The sequence below is a fragment of the Zalophus californianus genome, chromosome 13, assembly GCF_009762305.2.
Source record: "Zalophus californianus isolate mZalCal1 chromosome 13, mZalCal1.pri.v2, whole genome shotgun sequence".
Lineage (NCBI taxonomy): Eukaryota > Metazoa > Chordata > Mammalia > Carnivora > Otariidae > Zalophus > Zalophus californianus.
The window spans coordinates 64885530-64907302 of record NC_045607.1 but is presented as its reverse complement, the minus strand read 5'-3'; the positions used below and the strand labels follow the sequence as shown (position 1 = coordinate 64907302).

Below are 21773 nucleotides of genomic sequence, written 5' to 3'. Positions count from 1 at the left end.
GATTGAATCATTAATCAAAAATCTGACAGAGAAAAGCCCAGGGTCCAGAAGGCTAAGCGGCAGAATTCTACCAGACATTTAAATATCAATCCTTCTTCAAGTCTTTCAAACAATGGAACAAAGAACATTTCCAAACTCATTTTATGAGGTCACCATTGCCTTGATTCTAAAATCAGAGGATGACATCACAAGAAAAGAAAACTATAAGCTAATATCCCTGATGAACATAGATTAAAAAATTCTCAAAAGATTAGCAAACTGAATTTAACAGCACATTTAAAAGGATCATTATATGAATAAGTAGGATTTATCCCTGGATGCAAGGTTCTTTACATGCAAATCAATCTGTGATACACCACATAAAGAAATGAAAGAAATAAAAACACGTGGTCATATCAAAAGACAGAGAAAATCATTTCACAAAGCTCAACATTCATTCATAATTAAAATTCTCAACAAAAGAGATCTAGAAGTACACTTCCTCAATACAATAAAGGCATATATGAAAAGCCCACAGTAAACATCATAATCAATGGGGGAATACTGAAGGCTCTAAGATCCAGACAAGGCAATGATATCCATTCTCACCAATTCTATTCAACACAGTATTGGAAATCCTACCTAGTACAATTAGACAAGAAAAAGAAATAAAATGCATCTAAACCTGAAGGGAAGAAGTAAAATTATGTTTGCAGATCACACGATTCTCTTATGTAGAAAACCCTAGACAAAAAAAAAAAATCTGTTAAAACTAATAAATTTAGTAAAGTTGGAGGATATCAAATCAACATGGTTTCTATATACTAACAATGAATTATCTGAAAAGAAAATTTAAAACCACTTAGAAATAATAAACTTAACCAAGGAGCTGAAAGACTTGTATACTAAATATTATAAAACATTGACAAAAAATTAAAGAAGATACAGATGAATGGAAAGACATTCCATGTTCATGGATTGAGGAATTAATAGTTTAAAATGTCCACACTACCCAAAGTGATCTACAGATTCAATGCAATTCCTATCCAAATACCAATGGTATTCTTTACAGAAGTAGAAAAAAAAAATCCTAAAATTCATATGTAACCACAAAGACCCTGGATAGCCAAAGCAATCTTGAGAAAGAACAATGCCAGAGGCATCACACTTCTGGACTTCAAAATATATTACAAAAAGCTATAGTAATGAAAACAGTATGGTATTGGCATAAAAACAGGCATATAGACCAATGGATTAGTACAGAGGCCCAGAAATATATCATACATCTATAGTTAACTGGACTTAAACAATGGTGCCAAGAATACACAATGGAAATAGAACAGTTTCTTCAATAAATGGTATTGGGAAAATTGCATATCCATATACAGAAAAATGAAATTGGACTGTTACCTCAAACTACACACAAAAATAAACTTAAAATGTATTGAAGACTTAAACATAAGATCTGAAAATCATAAAACTCCTAGAAGAAAACATAAGAGACAAAGCTGATTAACATCAGTGTTGGCAATGGTCTATTAGATATGATACCAAAAGCACAAGCAATGAAAGAAAATTAGACAACTGAGACTACATCAAACTAAAAAGCCTCTAGAGAGCAAAGGAACAAAAGAGTGCAAAGGCAACCTATGGGAGAAAATATTCAAAAATTATAATAAGGAGTAAATACCCAAAATATATAAAGAAGTCACACAGCTCAATAGCAGAAAAGCAAATAATCAGATTAAAATAATGGGCAAAGGATCTGACATATCTCAAAAGAAGCCATACAAATAAACAAGTATATGAAAGTGTGCTCCACATCACTAAACATTAGGGAAATGCAAATCAAAACCAATAAGATATCACCTCACACCTGTTAGAAAATGAGGTATCACTTCACACTGTTAGAAAATGGTGATTATCAAAAAGACAGAAGATAACACATGCTGGATGTGGAGAAAACATAACCCTTGGGCACTATTGGTGGGGATGTAAACTGGGGCAGCCATTATGGAAGACAATATGGTGGTTCCTCAAAAAAGCTAAAAATAGAACTATCCCGGGGAGCCTGGCTGGTTCAGTCAGAGAGCATGTGACTTGATTTTGGGGTTGTAAATTCAAGTCCCACGCTGGGTGTAGAGATTACTTAAAAATAAAATCATAAAACAAAAATCGAACTACCCTATAATTCAGCAATTCCGTTTCTGGGTGTATGTCCAAAGGAAATGAAATCCAGGATCTCAAAGAGATATCTGCACTCCCATGTTCTTTGCCACTTTATTCACAATAGCCAAGACACAATCTGTCTGTTGATGGATAAATGATTAAAGTTGTGTACACACACACACACACACACACAGGAACATTACTCAGCCAAAAAAGGGGAAGAAAATCCTGACATCTGCATCTGCCCCAACATGAATAAACCTTGATGGCATTATGCTAAATGAAATAAACAAGATAAAGAAAGGCAAATATTGATCTCAGTGGATCTAAAACAGTCAAACTCATAGAAAAAAAATAGAATGGTGCTTGCCAGGGGCCGGGGAGATGGGGAACGGGTAGATGTTGGTCAAGGGGTACAAAGTTCAGTTATGCGAGTGAGCTCCGGAGCTAGGGAGAGAAAAGATGTCGGAGGAGTAGGGGACTCTATTCCAACTGGTCCCTGGAACTGAGCTGGATATCTACCAGACCAGTCTCAGCACCCACGAAATCAGTCTGAAATGTAAGAAGATCTGGATCTCTACAAACAGAATATCGCAGTGGTTGGTTTCGAGGTACAAAGCAGGGAGCCGTGATTCTGCGGGCAGATATCAGAGGATTAATGGCAGCGGGAGGGAGCTTGGCCCTGGGGATCCTACACCGCCGGTGAGCGACAGCCTCATGCGCTGGGGACGGGGCACAGACTCGCAGACTGGTAGCGGCAGGGAAAGAACTTTAGGGCAGCCCCCCAGGAGGGAAACCCGCAGCGGGGGGTTGCACGTGTGAACTAGGAGTGGCTGGCGGTTTTATAAGCACAGAGGGCAGAGACGTGGCAGGACTGGGAGCGCTGCGGAGGGGCACACAACCCAGGACACTGCAGTTTATGCTTCACAGACAGAAACGGAGATAGTGTGGCCTGGAGAGCCCACTGAAGAACAGACTGCCATCTCTCTGCTCTGAGGCAGAGGGTTGGAAACGGTCTCTTCTGCTCTGACTCTCGGAAGAGACCTGGAAAGCCACCAGAGAACAAAAACCCAAAAAGCTGGTTCCCAATGAGCTCATTCCCCGCCACAGGGGGGCAGGGCAACTTTGCCCAAACAGGGTTGCCTGAGTAACAGTGCGGCAGGCCCCTCCCCCAGAAGACAGGCTGGGAAAACAAGAGGCCAGCAACCATAAGGTCCTAGAAAACAGGTGCATCTTGCTTGAGTTCTGGTCAATAATTTGGACTCTATACATTCCCTCAACCACCTATCAACAGAATGACTAGGAGGAGGAACCCCCCAAATAGAAAAGACTCAGAGATTATGATTTATGCAGCAGATTTACAAATGGATGCAGATATAACCAAGATGTCGGAGATGGAATTCAGGCCAGCAATTGTGAAGACAATAGTTAGAATGGAGAAATCAATTAATGGCAACATAGAGTCTCTAAGGGCAGAAATGAAAGCTGAATTGGCAGAACTTAAAAATGCTATCAATGAGATCCAATCTAATCTAGATAATCTAACAGCTAGGGTAAGTGAGGCAGAAGAACGAATAAGTGACCTGGAAGACAATTTAGTAAATAAAAAGGGAAAAGAGGAGGACAGGGAAAAACAACTCAGAATCCATGAAAAGAGAATCAGAGAAATAAGTGACACCATGAAGCATTCCAATGTCAGAATAATTGGAATCCCGGAGGGAGTGGAGAGAGAAGACTAGAAGATAGAAGATTTGGACAAATCGTAGCTGAGAACCTCCCTAATCTGGGGAATAAAACAAACATTCACGTCCTACAGGCAGAGAGGACCCCTCCCAAGATCAAGGAAAACAGGCCAACACCCTGGAATATAATATTAAAACTCACAAATCTTAGAACCAAGGAAACCATCTTCAGGGCAGTGAGGTGGAAGAGATTCCTTACGTACAGAGGGAGGAACATCAGAATAATGTCAGACCTGTCCACAGAGACCTGGCAAGCCAGAAAGCCCTGGCAAGACATATTCAGGGTACTAAACAGGAAAAACATGCAGCCAAGAACACTTTATCCAGCAAGGCTATCATTTAGAATGGATGGAGAGATGCAGAGCTTCCAAGACCGGCAGAAACTGAAAGAATATGTGACCACTAAGCCAGCCCTGCAAGAAATATTAAGGGGGGTTCTATAAAAGGAGAAAGACCCCAAGAGTGATATACAACAGAAATTTACAGGGACAATCTATAAAAACGTCTTCACAGGCAACATGATGACAATTAATTCATATCTTTCAATAATCACTCTCAATGTGAATGGCCTAAATGCTCCCATAAAACAGCACAGGGTTGCAGATTGGATAAAAAGACAGGACCCATCCACATGCTGCCTACAAGAGACTCATTTTGAACCTAAAGATACATCCAGACTGAAAGTGAAGGGATGGAGATCCATCTTCCATGCCAGCGGACCTCAAAAGAAAGCTGGGGTAGCAATTCTTATATCAGACAAATTAGATTTTAAACTAAAGTTTGTAGTTAGAGACACAGAAGGACACTATATCATTCTTAAAGGGTCTATCCAACAAGAAGATCTAACAATTGTAAATATCTATGCTCCCAGCATGGGAGCAGCCATCTACATAAGCCAACTGTTAACCAAAATAAAGAGTCATATTGATAACAATATGTTAATTGTAGGAGACCTCAATACTCCACTCTCAGCAACGGACAGATCATCTAAGCAGAAAATCAACAAGTAAACAAGAGCTCTGAGTGATACACTGGACCAGACGGACCTCATAGATATATACAGAACATTCCACCCTAAAACAACAGAATACTCAGTCTTCTCGAGCACACATGGAACTTTCTCCAGAATATTCCACATACTAGGTCACAAATCAGGTCTCAACCGATACCAAAAGATTGAGATTATTCCCTAAATATTCTCAGGCCACACTGCTTTAAAACTGGAACTCAATAACAAGACAAAATTTGGCAGAAATTCAAACACTTGGAAGCTAAAGACCACTCTGCTCAAGAATGTTTGGGTCAACCAGGAAATCAAAGAACTTAAACAATTCATGGAAATTAATGAGAATGAAAACACATTGGTCCAAAACCTATGGGATACTGCAAAGGCGGTCCTAAGGGGGAAATACATAGCCATCCAAGCCTCACTCAAAAAAACAGAAAAATCTCTAATTCACCAACTAACTCTACACCTTAAAGAACTAGAGAAAAAGAAACAAACAGTGCTAAGCCACGCATTAGAAGAGAAATAATTAAGATTAGAGCAGAGATCAATGAATTAGAAATCAGAAACACAGTAGATCAGATCAATGAAACTAGAAGCTGGTTCTTTGAAAGAATTAATAAGATCGATAAACCACTGGCCAGACTTATCCAAAAGAAAAGAGAAAGGACCCAAATTAATAAAATTATCAATGAAAGAGGAGAGATCACGACTAACACCAAGGAAACAGAAACAATTATTAGAAATTATTATCAACAACTATATGCCACTAAACCGAGCAATCTTGATGAAATGGATGCCTCCCTGGAAACCTATAAGCTGCCAAGACTGAAACAGGAAGAAATTGACAACCTGAATAGGCCAATAACCAGTAACGAGACTGAAGCAGTGATCAAAAACCTCCCAAAAAACAAGAGTCCAGGGCCTGATGGATTCCCCGGGGAATTCTACCAAACATTCAAAGAAGAAATAATACCTATTCTACCGAAGCTGTTTCAAAAAATAGAAACAGAAGGAAAACTTCCAAACTCATTCTATGAGGCCAGCATTACCTTAATCCCCAAACCAGGCAAAGACCCCATCAGAAAGGAGAATTTCAGACCAATATCCCTGATGAAGATGGATTCCAAAATCCTCAACAAAATCCTAGCTAATAGGATCCAACAATACATTATAAGGATCATCCACCATGACCAAGTGGGATTTATCCTCGGGATGCAAGTGTGGTTCAACATTCACAAATCAATCAATGTGATAGAACACATTAATAGGAGGAGGGAGAAGAACCATATGGTCCTCTCGATGCAGAAAAAGCATTTGACAAAAGACAGCATCCTTTCCTGATTAAAACTCTTCAGAGTATAGGGATAGAGGGAACATTCCTCAAGTTCATAAAATCCATCTATGAAACACCCCCAACGAATATCATCCTCAATGGGGAAAAGCTGAGAGCCTTTTCTTCAAGATCAGGAACATGTCAAGGATGCCCACTCTCGCCACTATTGTTCAACATAGTACTAGAAGTCCTAGCAACAGCAATCAGACAACAAAAAGAAATAAAAGTATTCAAATTGGCAAAGAAGAAGTCAAACTCTTTTCGCAGATGACATGATACTTTATGTGGAAAACACAAAAGACTCCACCCCCAAATTACTAGACCTCATACAGCAATTCAGTAATGTGGCAGGATACAAAATCAATGCACAGAAATCAGTTGCTTTCTTATATATTAACAACGCAACGGTAGAAAGAGAAATTAGAGAAAACGATCCCATTTACAATAGCACCAAAAACCACAAGATACCTTGGAATAAACCTACCCAAAGAGGTAAAGGATCTATACTCTAGGAACTACAACACACTCATGAAAGAAATTGAAGACACAAAAAGATGGAAAAATATTCCATGCTCATGGATCGGAAGAATAAACATTGTTAAAATGTCTATGCTGCCCAGAGCAATTTATACCTTCAATGTCATCCCGATCAAAATTCCAATGACATTTTTCAAAGCGCTGGAACAAACAATCCTAAAAATGTATGGAACCAGAAAAGACTCCGAATCACCAAGGAAATGCTGAAAAAGAAAAACAAAGCTGGGACATCATGTTGCCCGATTTCAAGCTATATTACAAAGCTGTGATCACCAAGACAGTATGGTACTGGCACAAAAACAGACATATAGACCAATGGAACAGAATAGAGAACCCAGATATGGACCTTCAACTCTATGGTCAAATAATGTTTGACAAAGTAGGAAAAAATATGCAATGGAAAAAAGTCTCTTCAATAAATGGTGCTGGGAAAATTGAACAGCCACATGCAGAAGAATGAAACTCGACCATTCTCTAACACCATACACAACGATAAAGTCAAAATGGATTAAAGACCTCAATGTTAGACAGGAATCCATCAAAATCCTAGAGGAGAACATAGGCAGTAACCTCTTTGACATCGGTCACAGCAACTTCTTTCAAGATACATCTCCAAAAGCTAGTGAAACAAAAGCAAAAATGAACTTTTGGGACTTCATCAAGATAAAAAGCTTCTGCGTAGCAAAGGAAACAGTCAATAAAACAAAGAGGCAACCCACAGAATGGAAGAAGATATTTGCAAATGACACTACAGATAAAGGGCTGGTATCCAAAATCTATAAAGAACTTCTCAAACTCAACACCCAAAAAACAATCAAGTCAAAAAGTGGGCATAAGATATGAAAAGACACTTCCCTGAAGAAGACATACAAATGGCTAACAGACATATGAAAAAATGTTCATCGTCATTAGCCATCAGGGAAATTCAAATCAAAACCACACTGAGATACCACCTTACACCAGTTACAATGGCAAAAATGGACAGGGAAAAAAACAACAAATGTTGGAGGGGTTGTGGAGAAAGGGGAACCCTCTTACATTGTTGGTGGGAATGCAAGTGGGTACAGCCACTTTGGAAAACAGTGTGGATGTACCTCAAAAATTTAAAAATAGAGCTACCCTATGACCCAGCAATTGCACTACTGGGTATTTACCCCAAAGACACAGATGTAGTAAAAAGAAGGGCCATATGCACCCCAATGTTCATAGCAGCAATGTCTGCAATAGCCAAACTGTGGAAAGAGCCAAGATGCCCTTCAACAGATGAATGGAAAAAGAAGATGTGGTCCATATATACAATGGAATACTACTCAGCCATCAGAAAGGATGAATACCCAACTTTCGCATCAACATGGATGGGACTGGAGGAGATTATGCTAAGTGAAGTAAGTCAAGCAGAGAAAGTCAATGATCATCTGGTTTCACTTCTCTGTGGAACATGGGGAACAGCATGGAGGACGTTAGGAGAAGGAAGGGAAAAATGAAGCGGGGGGACATCAGAGAGAGAGAGAGATGAACCATGAGAGACTATGGACTCTGAGAAACAAACAGGGTTTGTGGTGGGGAGGGGGATTGGTTAGCCCAGTGATGGGTTTTAAGGAGGGCACGTACTGCACGGAGCACCGGGTGTTACATGTAAACAATGGATCATGGATCAACACATCAAAAACTAATGATGTATTGTATGGTGACTAAGATAACATAATAAACTTAAAAAAAAAGTTCAGTTATGCAAGAGGAATAAGTTATGAAGATCTAACATACAGCAATCTGAGTAGAGTTAATAATACTATATTGTTTACTAGAAATTTGCCAAGAGGCAAATTTTAAGTGTTCTCACCACAAAGAAAACAAAGGTAACTAGGCCAGGTCATGGATATGTTAATTAGCTTGATTGTGGCAAGTGCCTCACCATGTGTACATATATCAAAATATCAAGTTGTACAGCTACAATATATAATTTTAATTTGTCATTATATATCAGTAAAGATGGAATAAATGCACAAAAGCCATAAAGAGACACTTTTCCAAGGATACACAGATGGCACAGGAGCATTAGAAATATTTAACATCATTAGCCATTAAGGAAATGCAAATTAAGACCATGATGAGCTACCACTATATACCCATTACAACCAGTATTACAAATACTAGGAAAAATAGGGAGTAAGTGGATTTCTCATACACTGCTGGTGCAAATGGAAAATGGTGCAGCCATTTGGAAAAACAGTTTGGCAGTTTCTTAAAGAGTGAAACGTATACTTACCATACAACCCCAATCATACTCCTAGGCATTTATCCCAGAGAATAATAATTTACGTTCATACAAAAACTTTGACATGAATGTTCATAGCAGCTTTATTTATAATAGCCCCTAATTAGAAACAACCAAAATGTCTTTCAACAGGTGAATGGCTAAATAAATGTTATATTCACACAGCGGAATACTAGGTAAAACAAAGAGTGGATTAGTGGTTGGCAGAGATTAGGGATAGAGTGGGAGAGGGGATGGGTACGATTATAAAGAGGTAGCATGAAAGAAATCTTTGGGGCGATAAGACAGTTCTATATCTTAATTGTTGTGGTGATTAGAGAGATCTCCACATGAGATAAAGTGGTGTAGAGCTATTCATACACACTGTACCAATGTCTATTTACTGGCATTGATATATTACAGTTATGCAAGATATAAGCATTGGGGGAAACTTTTGAAGAATAAAACTGCGTCAATTACCATCATTAAAAAGTTTCTTCCAAAGTATACGTAAAATAATAATAATTGGAAAACATTTTCTTCTTAAAAGGGCAAGACAAAGATAGAGGAAAAAAGCTTGCAAAATATATATTAGACAAAGGTCCGAACTTCTGAGAAGATGGAAAACCCGAAAAAACTAAACTAAAAAAATGGAGCTGAAAATGTGATCACTCCATTAAAGGAGGTTATTACTGGTAAAAAAAAAAAAAAAAAGCCCATGAAAAGAGGTTCCAAATTGTTAATCATCAGGGAAATACAAATTAAAACACCATAAGATATAACTAGGTCCTAACTAGAATGGTTAAAAATAATAAGACTTATCAACCCAAATGTTGGTAACCAGAGAGCAATGAGAACCCTCAGACATTGCGCACAGGCATGAAAAATAGTAGAGCCAACTTAGAAACATTTGGCAGTTTCTTATCAAGTTACATATAAACTTACCAGAAGACCCAGCAAACCCACTCCTAGATATTTACACAAGGGAAATGAAAACATGTTGATACAAAGACTTGTATAAATGTTCATAGCAGTTTTATTCATAATAGCCCCAAACTGGAAGAAAGCCCATGGATCTATCAACTGAAAGGATGAGACACACACATCCATGAGTCTCAAAAGCATTTATGCTAAGTGAAAGAAGCCAGACAAAAGAGAGTATATACTTTATGGTTCTGTTTATACAAAATTTGAGAAAAGGCAAAGTGCTTGCATTACAAAGCATATCAGTGAAATAGAGAGTTAGGGATGGAGGTAGGGGACTCACCACAAAGGGGTACAAGAATCTTTTAGGGGTGACGGAAACATTCCAAATTACGAGTTTGATGATGAAAATCTACTACATAATTTTTCAAAACTCACTGACTTATATACTGAAAAGTCCTGAGTTTTATTTTCTGTTAAACACACCTCAACAAAAGTGATTAACATTTTAAAAAGAAAACAGAAAAACCAGAATATGCAGTCAAGACAGTCATACGGTAAGGTCTGCTCACCCACTGAGACGAGGTGGCTATAGTTCTCCAGCATCACATCTCTGTACAGAGTCCTCTGAGCAGAGTCCATCTGCCGCCACTCCTCCTGGGTGAACTCCACAGTCACATCCTTGAATGACACTGATGCCTGCAACAGCACAATTCTGATCAATCTGAGGGCCAGAATCAGGGACATGGAAACAATTTTTGGAAACTAAGTCTTACTATGTTTACCAGTTAGAGTTTAAAAAAAAATGCTATAAAGGATGACTATCATGGCCCTAACTCTGTCTTATACTTTGGGGATAGGCACACAATTAGTTAAAAAAAAAAAAAATTCTCATGCTCTGATTTATTTATATTTATTTTTAATTTATACACATATATTGTCAATATAATGAGAACACTTAGTGCCTTATTTTTTAAGGTAAAGTTATTATAAATAGGATTCCTGTATACATTTCCCATACACCAACAGATTATGCTGAACACTTGGTACAGTATACACATATCAATCTGGAGATCTCTGCTGGGGTAATAGAGAACTAATGAAGAGATACATGTAAGACTAGGGAAGTATTTACACACCACCAGATTCATATTTCAGGAGCAATGCTTTAGAACAGGATTTCTTCAACTTGGCACTACTAACACTGTGGAGCAGATAATGCTATTTTTGTGAAAGACTGTCCTGTGTATTTTAGGATATATATATCAATATCTCTGTCTTCTACTGATTAGATGCCAGCAACATCCCAGTTGTGACAATCAAAAATACCTCCAAATATTGCCAAATGTCTCCTGGGGAGCAAAATCATCTCTAGTTAGGAACCATTGCTCTGTATAAAAGGTGGACAATATCTTAAGCAGCCAGACAAAATACCCAATTTAAGAAATGGCTTATACTAAAGCAAAGATAAACAATGGGAAATTAATCCTTATAGGAAACAAAATCTGCTCATTATTTTCCTGTGTGCCTATATACAGAGATGCTGCATAAGCAACTGGGTAAATATGGATGCCATATGCAGAGATTAGAAGAATTAAGTACAAGTCAGAGGTTGGGTCATTGTGAGGTGGATGTTCTTCGTTTGCACTCAAAATACCTGTAGAAAATATAGATGGAATTATTTATTTCATTGTTGGTTGCATGACTTTGGTACAGACAGAGGTCTAAAATGAAAATAAGGAATTAGGAGATATCAGTCATTAAGATGGTTAACTGAAGTCATCAGAAAAAAAGGGATGGCTCAAAAAGGACAGAGAAACAGGAGAGAAAAGGACCAAGTAGAGAATTCAAGGGAATAGCAAAATTTCAGGCAGGTAGAAAAAGAAAGGCCATGAAGACTGAGAAAGAATTCTGAAATGGTAGAAAGAAAAATTGGAAAGATTAGAGTAGGGGAAATTAAGAGGAAGAAGAATTAAAAGCATGATTCCTCTAGTTCAAGGGAATAGATTGAGCATACACATTTACCTCCCTGCCTTTAAAAACACACTCAGGTAAAATACGAAACCTACTATAAAATATGACAAAAGAGGAATACAGAGAAACATCCCAGCAGAAGGCCCCAAAATTTGAACAAATTCTGGAAGACAGAGGGTAAGATAGTATTAGATAAGCAAAACATGAGAATGTTGGCCACACTTTAATACAAACATAGATGTGGGCAGAAGGAGCAGGGAAGTGATGAAAGTCTAAAAAGACATCCAACCTTAAACTGAACAGGACCTAGAACCAAGTGTGTAATAGAAAGAATGAGTAACACAGTAAATTTCCTATTTGAACACAAGTGACATCATTCAAATGCGAGAGAAAAGTCTGGACACAAAAATGTCACAGGGTAACTAGATGGCCACCTGGGAAAAGACTGGTTCTTGTACCACAGAGCAGGATAAAAATTAAAATGTATTCAAAATCTAACTGTAAAAAACAAAATCAAATTTCAGAAGACTACACAGAACAATTATTTTACATTAGAGTGGGAAATGCCCAATTATGACTGAAAATCCAGGAACATTAATGAAAAAACTCCTAGATTTGACATAAAAATCAAATGCTTTGGGGTGCCTGGGTGGCTCAGTCAGTTAAGTGTCTGTTTTCGGCTCAGGTCGTGATCCCAGCATCTTGGGATCGAGCCTGACTGAGCTCCCTGCTCAGTGGGGAGCCTGCTTTTTCCTCTCCCTCTGCCCCTCCCTGCTGCTCGTGCACACTCACTCTCTCACTCTCTTACACATGCTGTCTCTCTCTCTCAAATAAATAAATAAAATCTTTAAAAAAAATCAAATGCCTTTATGACCAAAAAAAAAAAAAAAAAATCACAAGCCAGGCAAAATTACAAAAACCTTTAGGGAAACTGTGCAATGTATATCACAGAGAAAGGGCTAGAATGTTATAGTGGATACAGTAATTAAAATCAGTACATCAATAGGAAAACAGGTAAGGGATGAACAGTTCAACAAAAAAAGAAATATAGATTAATTACAAACAAAAAAGGATGTTCCACACCTCACTCATGAGAAAAGCTTATAAAACTAAACTGAGATTAATCACATTGGTAAAAATTCAAAATTTGACAGCATGCTCTATTTGCAAGGTTGTAGAAAAGAAACACACACTCTTCAGATTGCTGGCTCTACCTTATATTACATCCAGAGTTTGACCACTTCAAAGCAACCAACACAATTATGATCATAATTTCTTGCTAGGATTATAGAAACAGACTCCAATATTGTTCCTGCTTCTAGTCTAGGGTCTATCTTCAGACAGTCGACAGCGTTATTCTTAAAAACTGTAGTCAAAACTATCCTTTTGTGTCAAACCCCAAATCCTCGAAACCCTCCATATAACCTAAGTGAATGGAGAGAGATACTGTATTCATTAACTGGAAGACTCAATATGATCAAGATGTTAATTCCTCCCAAGTTGATCTCTACATTATAGATTCTATGGATTCAGTGCAATCAAAATCAAAATCTCAGCAGGCTTTTTTGAGACAGGAAGATGTTCAAAACTTTCTATAAAGAAGCAAAGGACCTAGAATATCCAAAACAATCTAAAAAAAGAACAAAGGTGGAAGACTCACATTACCTGATTTCAAGTTACTGTAAAGAGACACTCATCAAGATAGTGTCTGGTATTAGCAAACGGATTAACACCAGTCATCAGAAGTGAACAGAGTCCAGAAACAGACCCTACATGCATTACTAATTGGTTTCCCACGGAGATGCCAATGCAATTAATAGACAAAGTATATTTTTGTCAACAAATGGTGCTGCCAGGTGGGTAGGTAAAGGTAGAGAGCCCAAATATGACAAGTATATGTCCCTCAATTCCCAATAGAGACCACTGCCTGCACAGAATATTAAGACCCTCAAACCCTGAAATTCTAGGTTTCAGACTGGGCCAACTAGAACATATTTTGTCCTTTTCAGATTAGCAGCCTTTATGCTAAAATAAACCTTAAAAGCTGATCAAAAAAGGAATTACTGTTATAACATATAAAGACTTTGAAATCCTAAGATAATGCTATTAACAAATTCATGAAAATACATTTAAAAATGTAAATAAAATGAACAATTTTCTATGAAAATGTAATATCAAAAGTTATAGTAAGAAAAATATAGGGGTGCCTGGGTGGCTCAGTCAATTAAGAATCCGAGTCTTGATTTTTGGCTCAGGTTATGATCTTAGTGTCATGGGATCAAGCTCTGCATCAAGCTCTGTGCTCTGCAGGTACTCTGCTTGAGATTCTCTCTCTCCCTCTCCATTTGCCCCTCCCCCCATGCTTTCTTTCTCTCTCTGTCAAATAAATAAATCTGAAAATAAAAGAAAAAAATACAAATCCAATATAGGCTTATGACTAATAAGTTAACAACCAGACTCTTCACGCTAAAGTCTTCTATATGTAAATTTCACAAAAATCCTCATGTAATACAATTTTCTCATCTAAATTGCTAGAAAAGGAGCAGAAAAGTTCTCCATTTACTTTCATAAAACTATGACCATGATACCATACTTGGACAGAGAAACAAGAAAGTATAGTCTAATCCAACTTCTGGATACAGAAATATAAACCCTGAATACAGTATTAGCAAAAGGCCTGAAGAAAATCTGTAAGAAGCAACTTACCACACTTATTAGCAACTAGGGTGTATACAGGAATTCAAGTTAATATTAGAAAATATGTCACACTGTTTACAGTATTCACAGATGAAAGGATGAAAGGAAATAAGCTCTAGTTTTATTCTCTTGTGTATGGACACAAGAGACAATCAATAATTCAATGCACCTTCATGACTAACATGAAATCTTAGCAACCTGGTACATGGAGGGAACCTAACCCTACTCTAAGAAAGGTTACCTACCAAAAGCTGAAAGAAAACATCACAGCTGATAGTCAAACTGTATATTTTTGCTCAAGACTGATGTTTCTAATTGTTCTTTTCCATGTAATCCATGGATCCTTCTAAACCTCATAAATCCATTACAATACTAAGTGGGGAAAAAATGAAGAGCTCACCTGAGGAGTATTCATTTTCCGTGACTCTTGGGAGAGTGTAGAGAACTGTGGTTGAGCTGAGGGGACAGAAAGAAGACAGGGGTCACGAGATCTGGCCTATCTTACAGCTCCTACACTCACCTCCCCAAATCTCAGCACCCCAGTGTTGGATCATCCACCCTCCTCATAGGCATGGGACCCTCTGGACCTTGAAAAGGAATGAGAAGGAGCATTTACAGGCAGCACCACCTGTCTGGTGTGACTCTGAAATGATCATGGGCTTAAATCTGCAGTTTTTTACAGAGCGAACATAAAATTTTCTTGACTGATTTAACAATAATGCATGTGTCCTTGTGACTAACACAAAGCAACAGATTAGTTGAATTAGAGTACGCCAAAGGATGAGACACTATTCTTTCGGTAAAATTACCTTAGCAGACAAACGCTCAGCAATCATCATTTACATATTTTTCTCAGTAATATTATTTACTCCCCCCCCCAGTATAGAAATCCATGGGAAACCTAGTAAAAGAGATGGGATGCTTCAAGACAGGAATTTTTAATTGTTTTAGCGGTGACGTATTTTTCAAAAGGCTCCTTTGATAAGATGCTTTTGGTGACTTACCTGGAAGAGAGGAGGCTCCACTCTTTTCCTCCTAACTCTCTCACAAACTGGGTTTTACCAAACAAGTCATTGAACCTTTCTGGTTCACTGAAGCTTTCGAAAGAGAAGTAGATGACCTTGGAAAACACTTCCCTTCTCAGCATTCTGGAATCCTGTGAGGTCAGGATAATGTCACTAGTGTCACATGTGGGGATGGAGAGGTGGGACAGCACTGCAACATCTATAGAGTGGGGGCCACTTAGGAGGAGTGGGGACAGAATTTCCTCCCTCTGCTTGGTTATCCCCTACCACAAACCTTGCTGTCACAAGCTCTCCAAGAAGTGGCCTTTCCTGAGCAGCCTGCCCCTGGACCACCCCAGCTCACTTCACTCTTCTCAAGGCTGGCCCCAACCCGCGTCACACAGTGTGGTTTATCACTAAGTCTAGCTTATTCTGGGTAAGGGGATCAGGAACTGCTTCTGCCCGCAAATCTAGGATCTGCTCCTTTCTGGGCCCTTCTGTCTCTTCTCTAAAGCTCTGGAGAGAGGTCTAAGGTCAGAGGGGTGCTCTCTTCCAGGTAAGACTCCTATTCACAGAGGTCCCCTGCTTCCTACCTCACAGGGGTTTACTTTGTTTCAAGGCAATTGGGACATGGACCTAAAAATTCATTTTAGGGGCAAAACCAAGAGTCTTGGAATTTATTATAATATCACACTTAAAAGACAGCCTGACAACACAGAAGGGACCTGAAGACACACTAAAAATACCAGAGTAAATTTGATATACGGTCGGATTCCATCTACATTGACCTTCCCTTATATCCTTGGGGATTTGGGGACAGGCCACTTTGCTAAGTGCTGTGAACGCTGCAATGCTGGTTTCAGGCAGGGGTGATATTTAGACAATGCCTGAGACTGGAAGCAAAGCACACTTGCCCTTGAATCCAAACTCCCTCACTGCTAGCTTGTGACCTGGGCACATCATTCCACCAACCTGAACCTGGGTTGTTTTTCAATTTTTGTTTATTTTTTATTTGTTTTAAGTGGTTGTAAGGTTATGTTAAACCATCGAATGAAAACAACAGTGTCTTCTAACTATAAGAGCAGTTGTCATTTACGCAGGGCATAATGCCCGGCACTTGCCTAAATACTTTACAAGTGATGACCTAGATCTAAGTTTCAAAACAACCCCATGGAACAGTCATATTAATATAATTTTGAGATGAGAAACCCGACTCTTACCCAGGTTCCTTCTATCGCCTCTGCTGGAATTTACCCGGGCCTTTTCTGGCTCCCGAGCTCAGGCTCACGGTCACCATCAGCGTTTTAAACGCACTTTGCCTCCCGCCGCCACTAAGTCGGGCTGCAGGAGTGTCCAACCACACTGTCCCTACACACCCAGGACCGCACCGAGCCGCTACTCAAGTCCAAGCTCAGCCTCACCTGCGCGCCCGGCGCCAGAGAGCCGGGGTTCTCCTCCTACCTCCCCCCACACCCCCACCGGCCTTCTGTCGGTCGAGGGCTGGCCGGGGCGCCTACCAGGGTATCCCAAAGACTTCCTGCTCCCGTCCTTACACACAAGCGCGCCCCTCCCATAGAGAGCTCCCCTGCACTCTCACCCCAGGTGCGCATCCTTTACTTTCGAGTAGAGTAGACCCGAGGGCTCTCAAACAGCTTCCCTGCAGTCCAGAAAAGACGAATGAGGAGGCGGAGCTACGGCTGCCCTTGCGCAAAAGGAGCCCCGAATTCCTTTCCCAGAGTGCCACGCGGCGAAGCTCAGAATACAGGACTACATTTCCCGTAGACCTCCGCGGCCACTTTTCATGTCGCTCTTTTGGCGTTTCCGTGTTTTAGAGAGCTAGAGGCTGCTGGTTTTTGTTTTGTTTTTTGTTTTTAAGATGTTTTATTTATTTATTTGACACAGAGAGAGAGACAGAGACAGAGACAGACAGAGAGCAAGCACCAGCAGGGGGAATGGCAGGCAGCGGAGAAGCAGGCTCTCTGCTGGGCAAGGAGCCCCATGAGGAACTCAATCCCAGGACCTCGGGATTATGACCTGAGCCAAAGGCAGCACCTTAACCGACTGAGCCACCCAGGTGCCCTAGAGGCTGCTGTTCTTAAAACTCTCCCGCCCAGGTTCTCTCCGGGCCGGAAGAGATTAAGGGTGAAATTTGAACTCTCCTGCAAAATGCAAAGGGTGCTCCTCTATTGGCTCTCTATTGAAATAGCATTTCCCCTCTTAGGTTATTTGGAGACAATGGGAAAGCTTGAATACGGATCGGATATTGAAAATACTAAAATTACGGTTACTTAGGTGAAGTGTGAAAAAAACTGAAGTTATGCAGGAAAAATGATTTTGTAAAAAAAAAAAAAGGCATGACGACTGAGGTATTTAGGATTGAAATGATAAAGCTATAAAATTATAATCATAATTTTTCAACCTGAGATTTCCACCCTGTCCCTTTACAGCCACCGGACCCACCGACCCCTGAGCTCTGACCTGGTGCCCTTGGAGCCCAGTGTGGAGCTTCTACTGGGGGTCAAGACAGGTGCTGTAGGTGTGGATGTATATGGGATGTTTCTTGATGAATTATCTTTTTCAATAAATTTTTATGTTAGTTATCTTGGATTTCCATGTGCATACCAACAAGTTTGCTTGTTTTTTGCTGACATTTATAATTCTTTGTCATTCTCTAAGGAATTACAAATAAAAGCACAAAATGGGTCAAACTATATTAAATCAATCATAATTGACTTTAACATAAAGATCACTAATGGAGGAAAAGTAGTCATTACATATGTTCATTTAAGAAACATTTATTGAAAACCTGCTGTGCAAGAGATATTTTAGATGCTGGGTTAGAAATATCAGATAAAAGATCAAATTCCCTATCCCCATGGACTTTATGATCAGAGTCGTTTTGTGGACCTCTTAGGATCCCCTCAAGAAGCAGGTGTCAATTGTCAAGAAACAAAAGGACCCTGAAGAGAGTCTAATAAATAGGGCTCTAAAAACATGGGTAGGGTTGGTAAATCATCTTATAACTCATGATGATAAGGAGGCATTATCACCACCAGGCTCACAGTGAATATAGGTAATGTTACCAGAACCTGGCAGAAAAAGCTACCCTTATGAGAGCAGTGGCCTTAGGAAGAGAAACATAATGGCCATTAATTACATGGCTCCGCACAAAGAGCCAAAGGAATAAATACCCAAACCTCACTTGTACTCTTCCCTCTAATGTCCTATCCTCAGTTAAGTGTTTATAAACCTCATTTAATACCTGTTCTTAGAATTCCATCCACATATATCTCCTCCAGACCTTTTTTGTCATCAAATTTCCAGTCTTATTCTTGTCTATCCCCCTACTATTCAACAACTCATTGAACTATTGGACATGAATCAACACAAAACTCAAGACATGTCTCTTCTTCACAAAGTGAACAATTAAATAAAACTCCTCAAAACTCTGCCCACTGGGAGGATTTCTTTTCCACACATTTCAGAACCACCCCTAAGTGAGACTGCAATTGCAGCATCCATAACTTCCCATGATGACACTATACACTGAAGATGCGAGTTGAAGGAGATTCGACTGGCTTCCTTGGAGACTTTTGGAGAATGATTAATTGTATATACTGATGACTAAGTGTGAGGGATTTTGTCAAAGGGACCCAGTCTGCCCTTCAGTCAAAGCCTCCTGTCTTTAAAGTAGGATATACCAAGGACTGGAAAGAGGATCTGAAGCCCTGTTATAATGACGTGTTAATTTTCTGCCCATGAGACCCAGAATTTCATATATAGATATACATCTTAAGAAGTATTGTAGGAGGGTATCCATCTACTTCATTTTGATGGACTTCACGATCAAAGAGCCACCACTGCAGATCCCTTCAGGTCACTAAAAAAGATGAGTGCACATGAGAATGACTCAGAGAATTTTAAAAAAATATTTGTCAGGATCCCATTAGAGAAACACAAACATATCTCAAATATAGAGTAGGATGGGTTCCAGACTACCACAATAAAGTGAATATTGCACTAAAATGAATCAAATGAAATTTTTTGGTTTCCCAATGCATATAATAGTTATACTTATACTATATTGTTGTTTACTAAGTGTGCAATAGCATCATGTGTTAAAAACAATGTCATGTCTTAGTTAAAAGTACTTTATTGATAAAAGATTTGTCCTCTGAGCTTTTAGCAACTCATAATCACTGATCACAGATCACCATAACAAATATAATAATAAACTTTGAAATATTGTGAAAATTACCAAAAGGTGACCCAGAAACATGAAATGAGCAGGTGATGTCAGAAAAACGGTGTCAATAGACTTGCTTGATTGTGCTTTTGCACTTTTTACAACTTGAAACCTTCAATTTGTAAACTGATTTATGACAAATTAAAACCTTCAATTTGTAAAGAAAAAACCACCACAATATCTGCAAAGCAAAATAAAATGAAGTGCAATACCTACTGGGTATTTACTACAAAGATACAAAGGTAGGGATCCGAAGGGGTACGTGCACCCCAATGTTTATAGCAGCAATGTCCACAATAGCCAAACTGTGGAAAGAGCCAAGATGTCCATTGACAGATGAGTGGATAAAGAAGATGTGGTATATATACACAATGGGATATTATGCAGCCATCAAAAGGAATGAGATCTTGCCATTTGCAATGACGTGGTTGGAACTGGAGGGTGTTATGCTGAGTGAAATAAGTCAATCAGAGAAAGACATGTATCATATGACCTCACTGATATGAGGAATTCTTAATCTCAGGAAACAAACTGAGGGTTGCTCGAGTGGTGGGGGGTGGGCGGGATGGGGTGGCTGGATGATAGACATTGGGGAGGGTATGTGCTATAGTGAGCACTGTGAATTGTGCAAGACTGTTGAATCACAGATCTGTACCTCTGAAACAAATAATACAATATATGTTAAGGAAAAAAAAGCAGGAGGGGAAGAATGAAGGGGAGTAAATCGGAGGGGGAGATGAACCATGAGAGATGATGGACTCTGAAAAACAAACTGAGGGTTCTAGAGGGGAGGGGGTGGGGGGATGGGTTAGCCTGGTGATGGGTATTAAAGAGGGCACGTTCTGCGTGGAGCACTGGGTGTTATACACAAACAATGAATCATGGAAGACTACATCAGAAACTAATGATGTAATGTATGGTGATTAACATAACAATAAAAAATTTTAAGAAAAAAAATGAAGTGCAATACAATGAGTTATGTCTATATATATTTCATTGGTATAAAATGCACCATGGGCTGCTCCTGAGCCCACAGTGAGTATACTTGTATTGATAAATTTGGCCCTGTCCAAACATAATTCATCCTTCTTGGCCTAATATTCTAAGGATCCACCCACATATATGCTATCTAGTTTCAGCTTGTACTATTGAGCAAGATCTTGAGTTGTGTGTGTGTGTGTGTGTGTGTGTGTGTGTGTGTTTTAATTTCTGGATTAGCCTTGCAATTTCCCTTCTGAGCATAGCTGGTTTTTTATTCCCATTATGGGCCTTGAGTCAGCAAGGGAGGCTGTATAGGGAAAGCCTGAAGACAGTGTGCATTCTTTTTGAGTGATAAATTGTATTAGGATCATCCCTTAGGATTTAGAGAGAAATAGAGGACAGCCACCGTCAGAAGTAAGTTAACCCTCACTTCTTTTTCTCAGCTCCTCCCAAGCAGTGGTTTTTAGTATACCTTAAAAGTCTTACAGTTGCAGAGAGTGTGCCAATTACAATGAAACCTGAACTGCCTTGTAAGCCTCAAAAGCCTAATATACCTTTAATGCCTAGTTGTACACCAACGGCAAAGTGTGCAGAACAGAAAATAGCTATTCTGACCAACTGCTAGTAGATGTTTGACCATATCCTTCTTTTCTGATAATTATTTTATAGAATATTTAGGACGTATTGTCTCTCTTGAAGGTATTCTTGTATTCAAACCTATCTGAATGAGTACTTGAATAAATTCCATCTATTGAGAGCCCAAATATATTAGATCATTTTTAAAAGTTTTCAGACACCTCCATCTGGGAACTCTCCCCCTTGATTTCTGTAACTATAGATTTGTTTTGTCTTCTCTAGAGTTTCAAGCAAAAGGAATCACATAGTGATACTCTTTTGTGGTGGCTTTTTTTAAAAATTCAGGGT

The 21773-nt window shown here is 39.1% G+C and overlaps 1 protein-coding gene across 1 annotated transcript in view; it reads right to left on the bottom strand.

The window, feature by feature from the left end:
• Positions 1 to 17324, bottom strand: part of ZNF782 (zinc finger protein 782) — a 64807-nt gene extending 47483 nt beyond the window's left edge. The window contains exons 1-3 of the mRNA XM_027616625.1: positions 17220 to 17324; positions 15019 to 15074; positions 10520 to 10646 (exon numbers count right to left, since the gene is read on the bottom strand). Coding sequence (XP_027472426.1) covers positions 10520 to 10646; positions 15019 to 15074; positions 17220 to 17232 — 196 coding nt within the window. The 5' untranslated portion in view covers positions 17233 to 17324. The remainder of the gene's footprint in view (positions 1 to 10519; positions 10647 to 15018; positions 15075 to 17219) is intronic.
• Positions 17325 to 21773: the final 4449 nt, after the last annotated feature.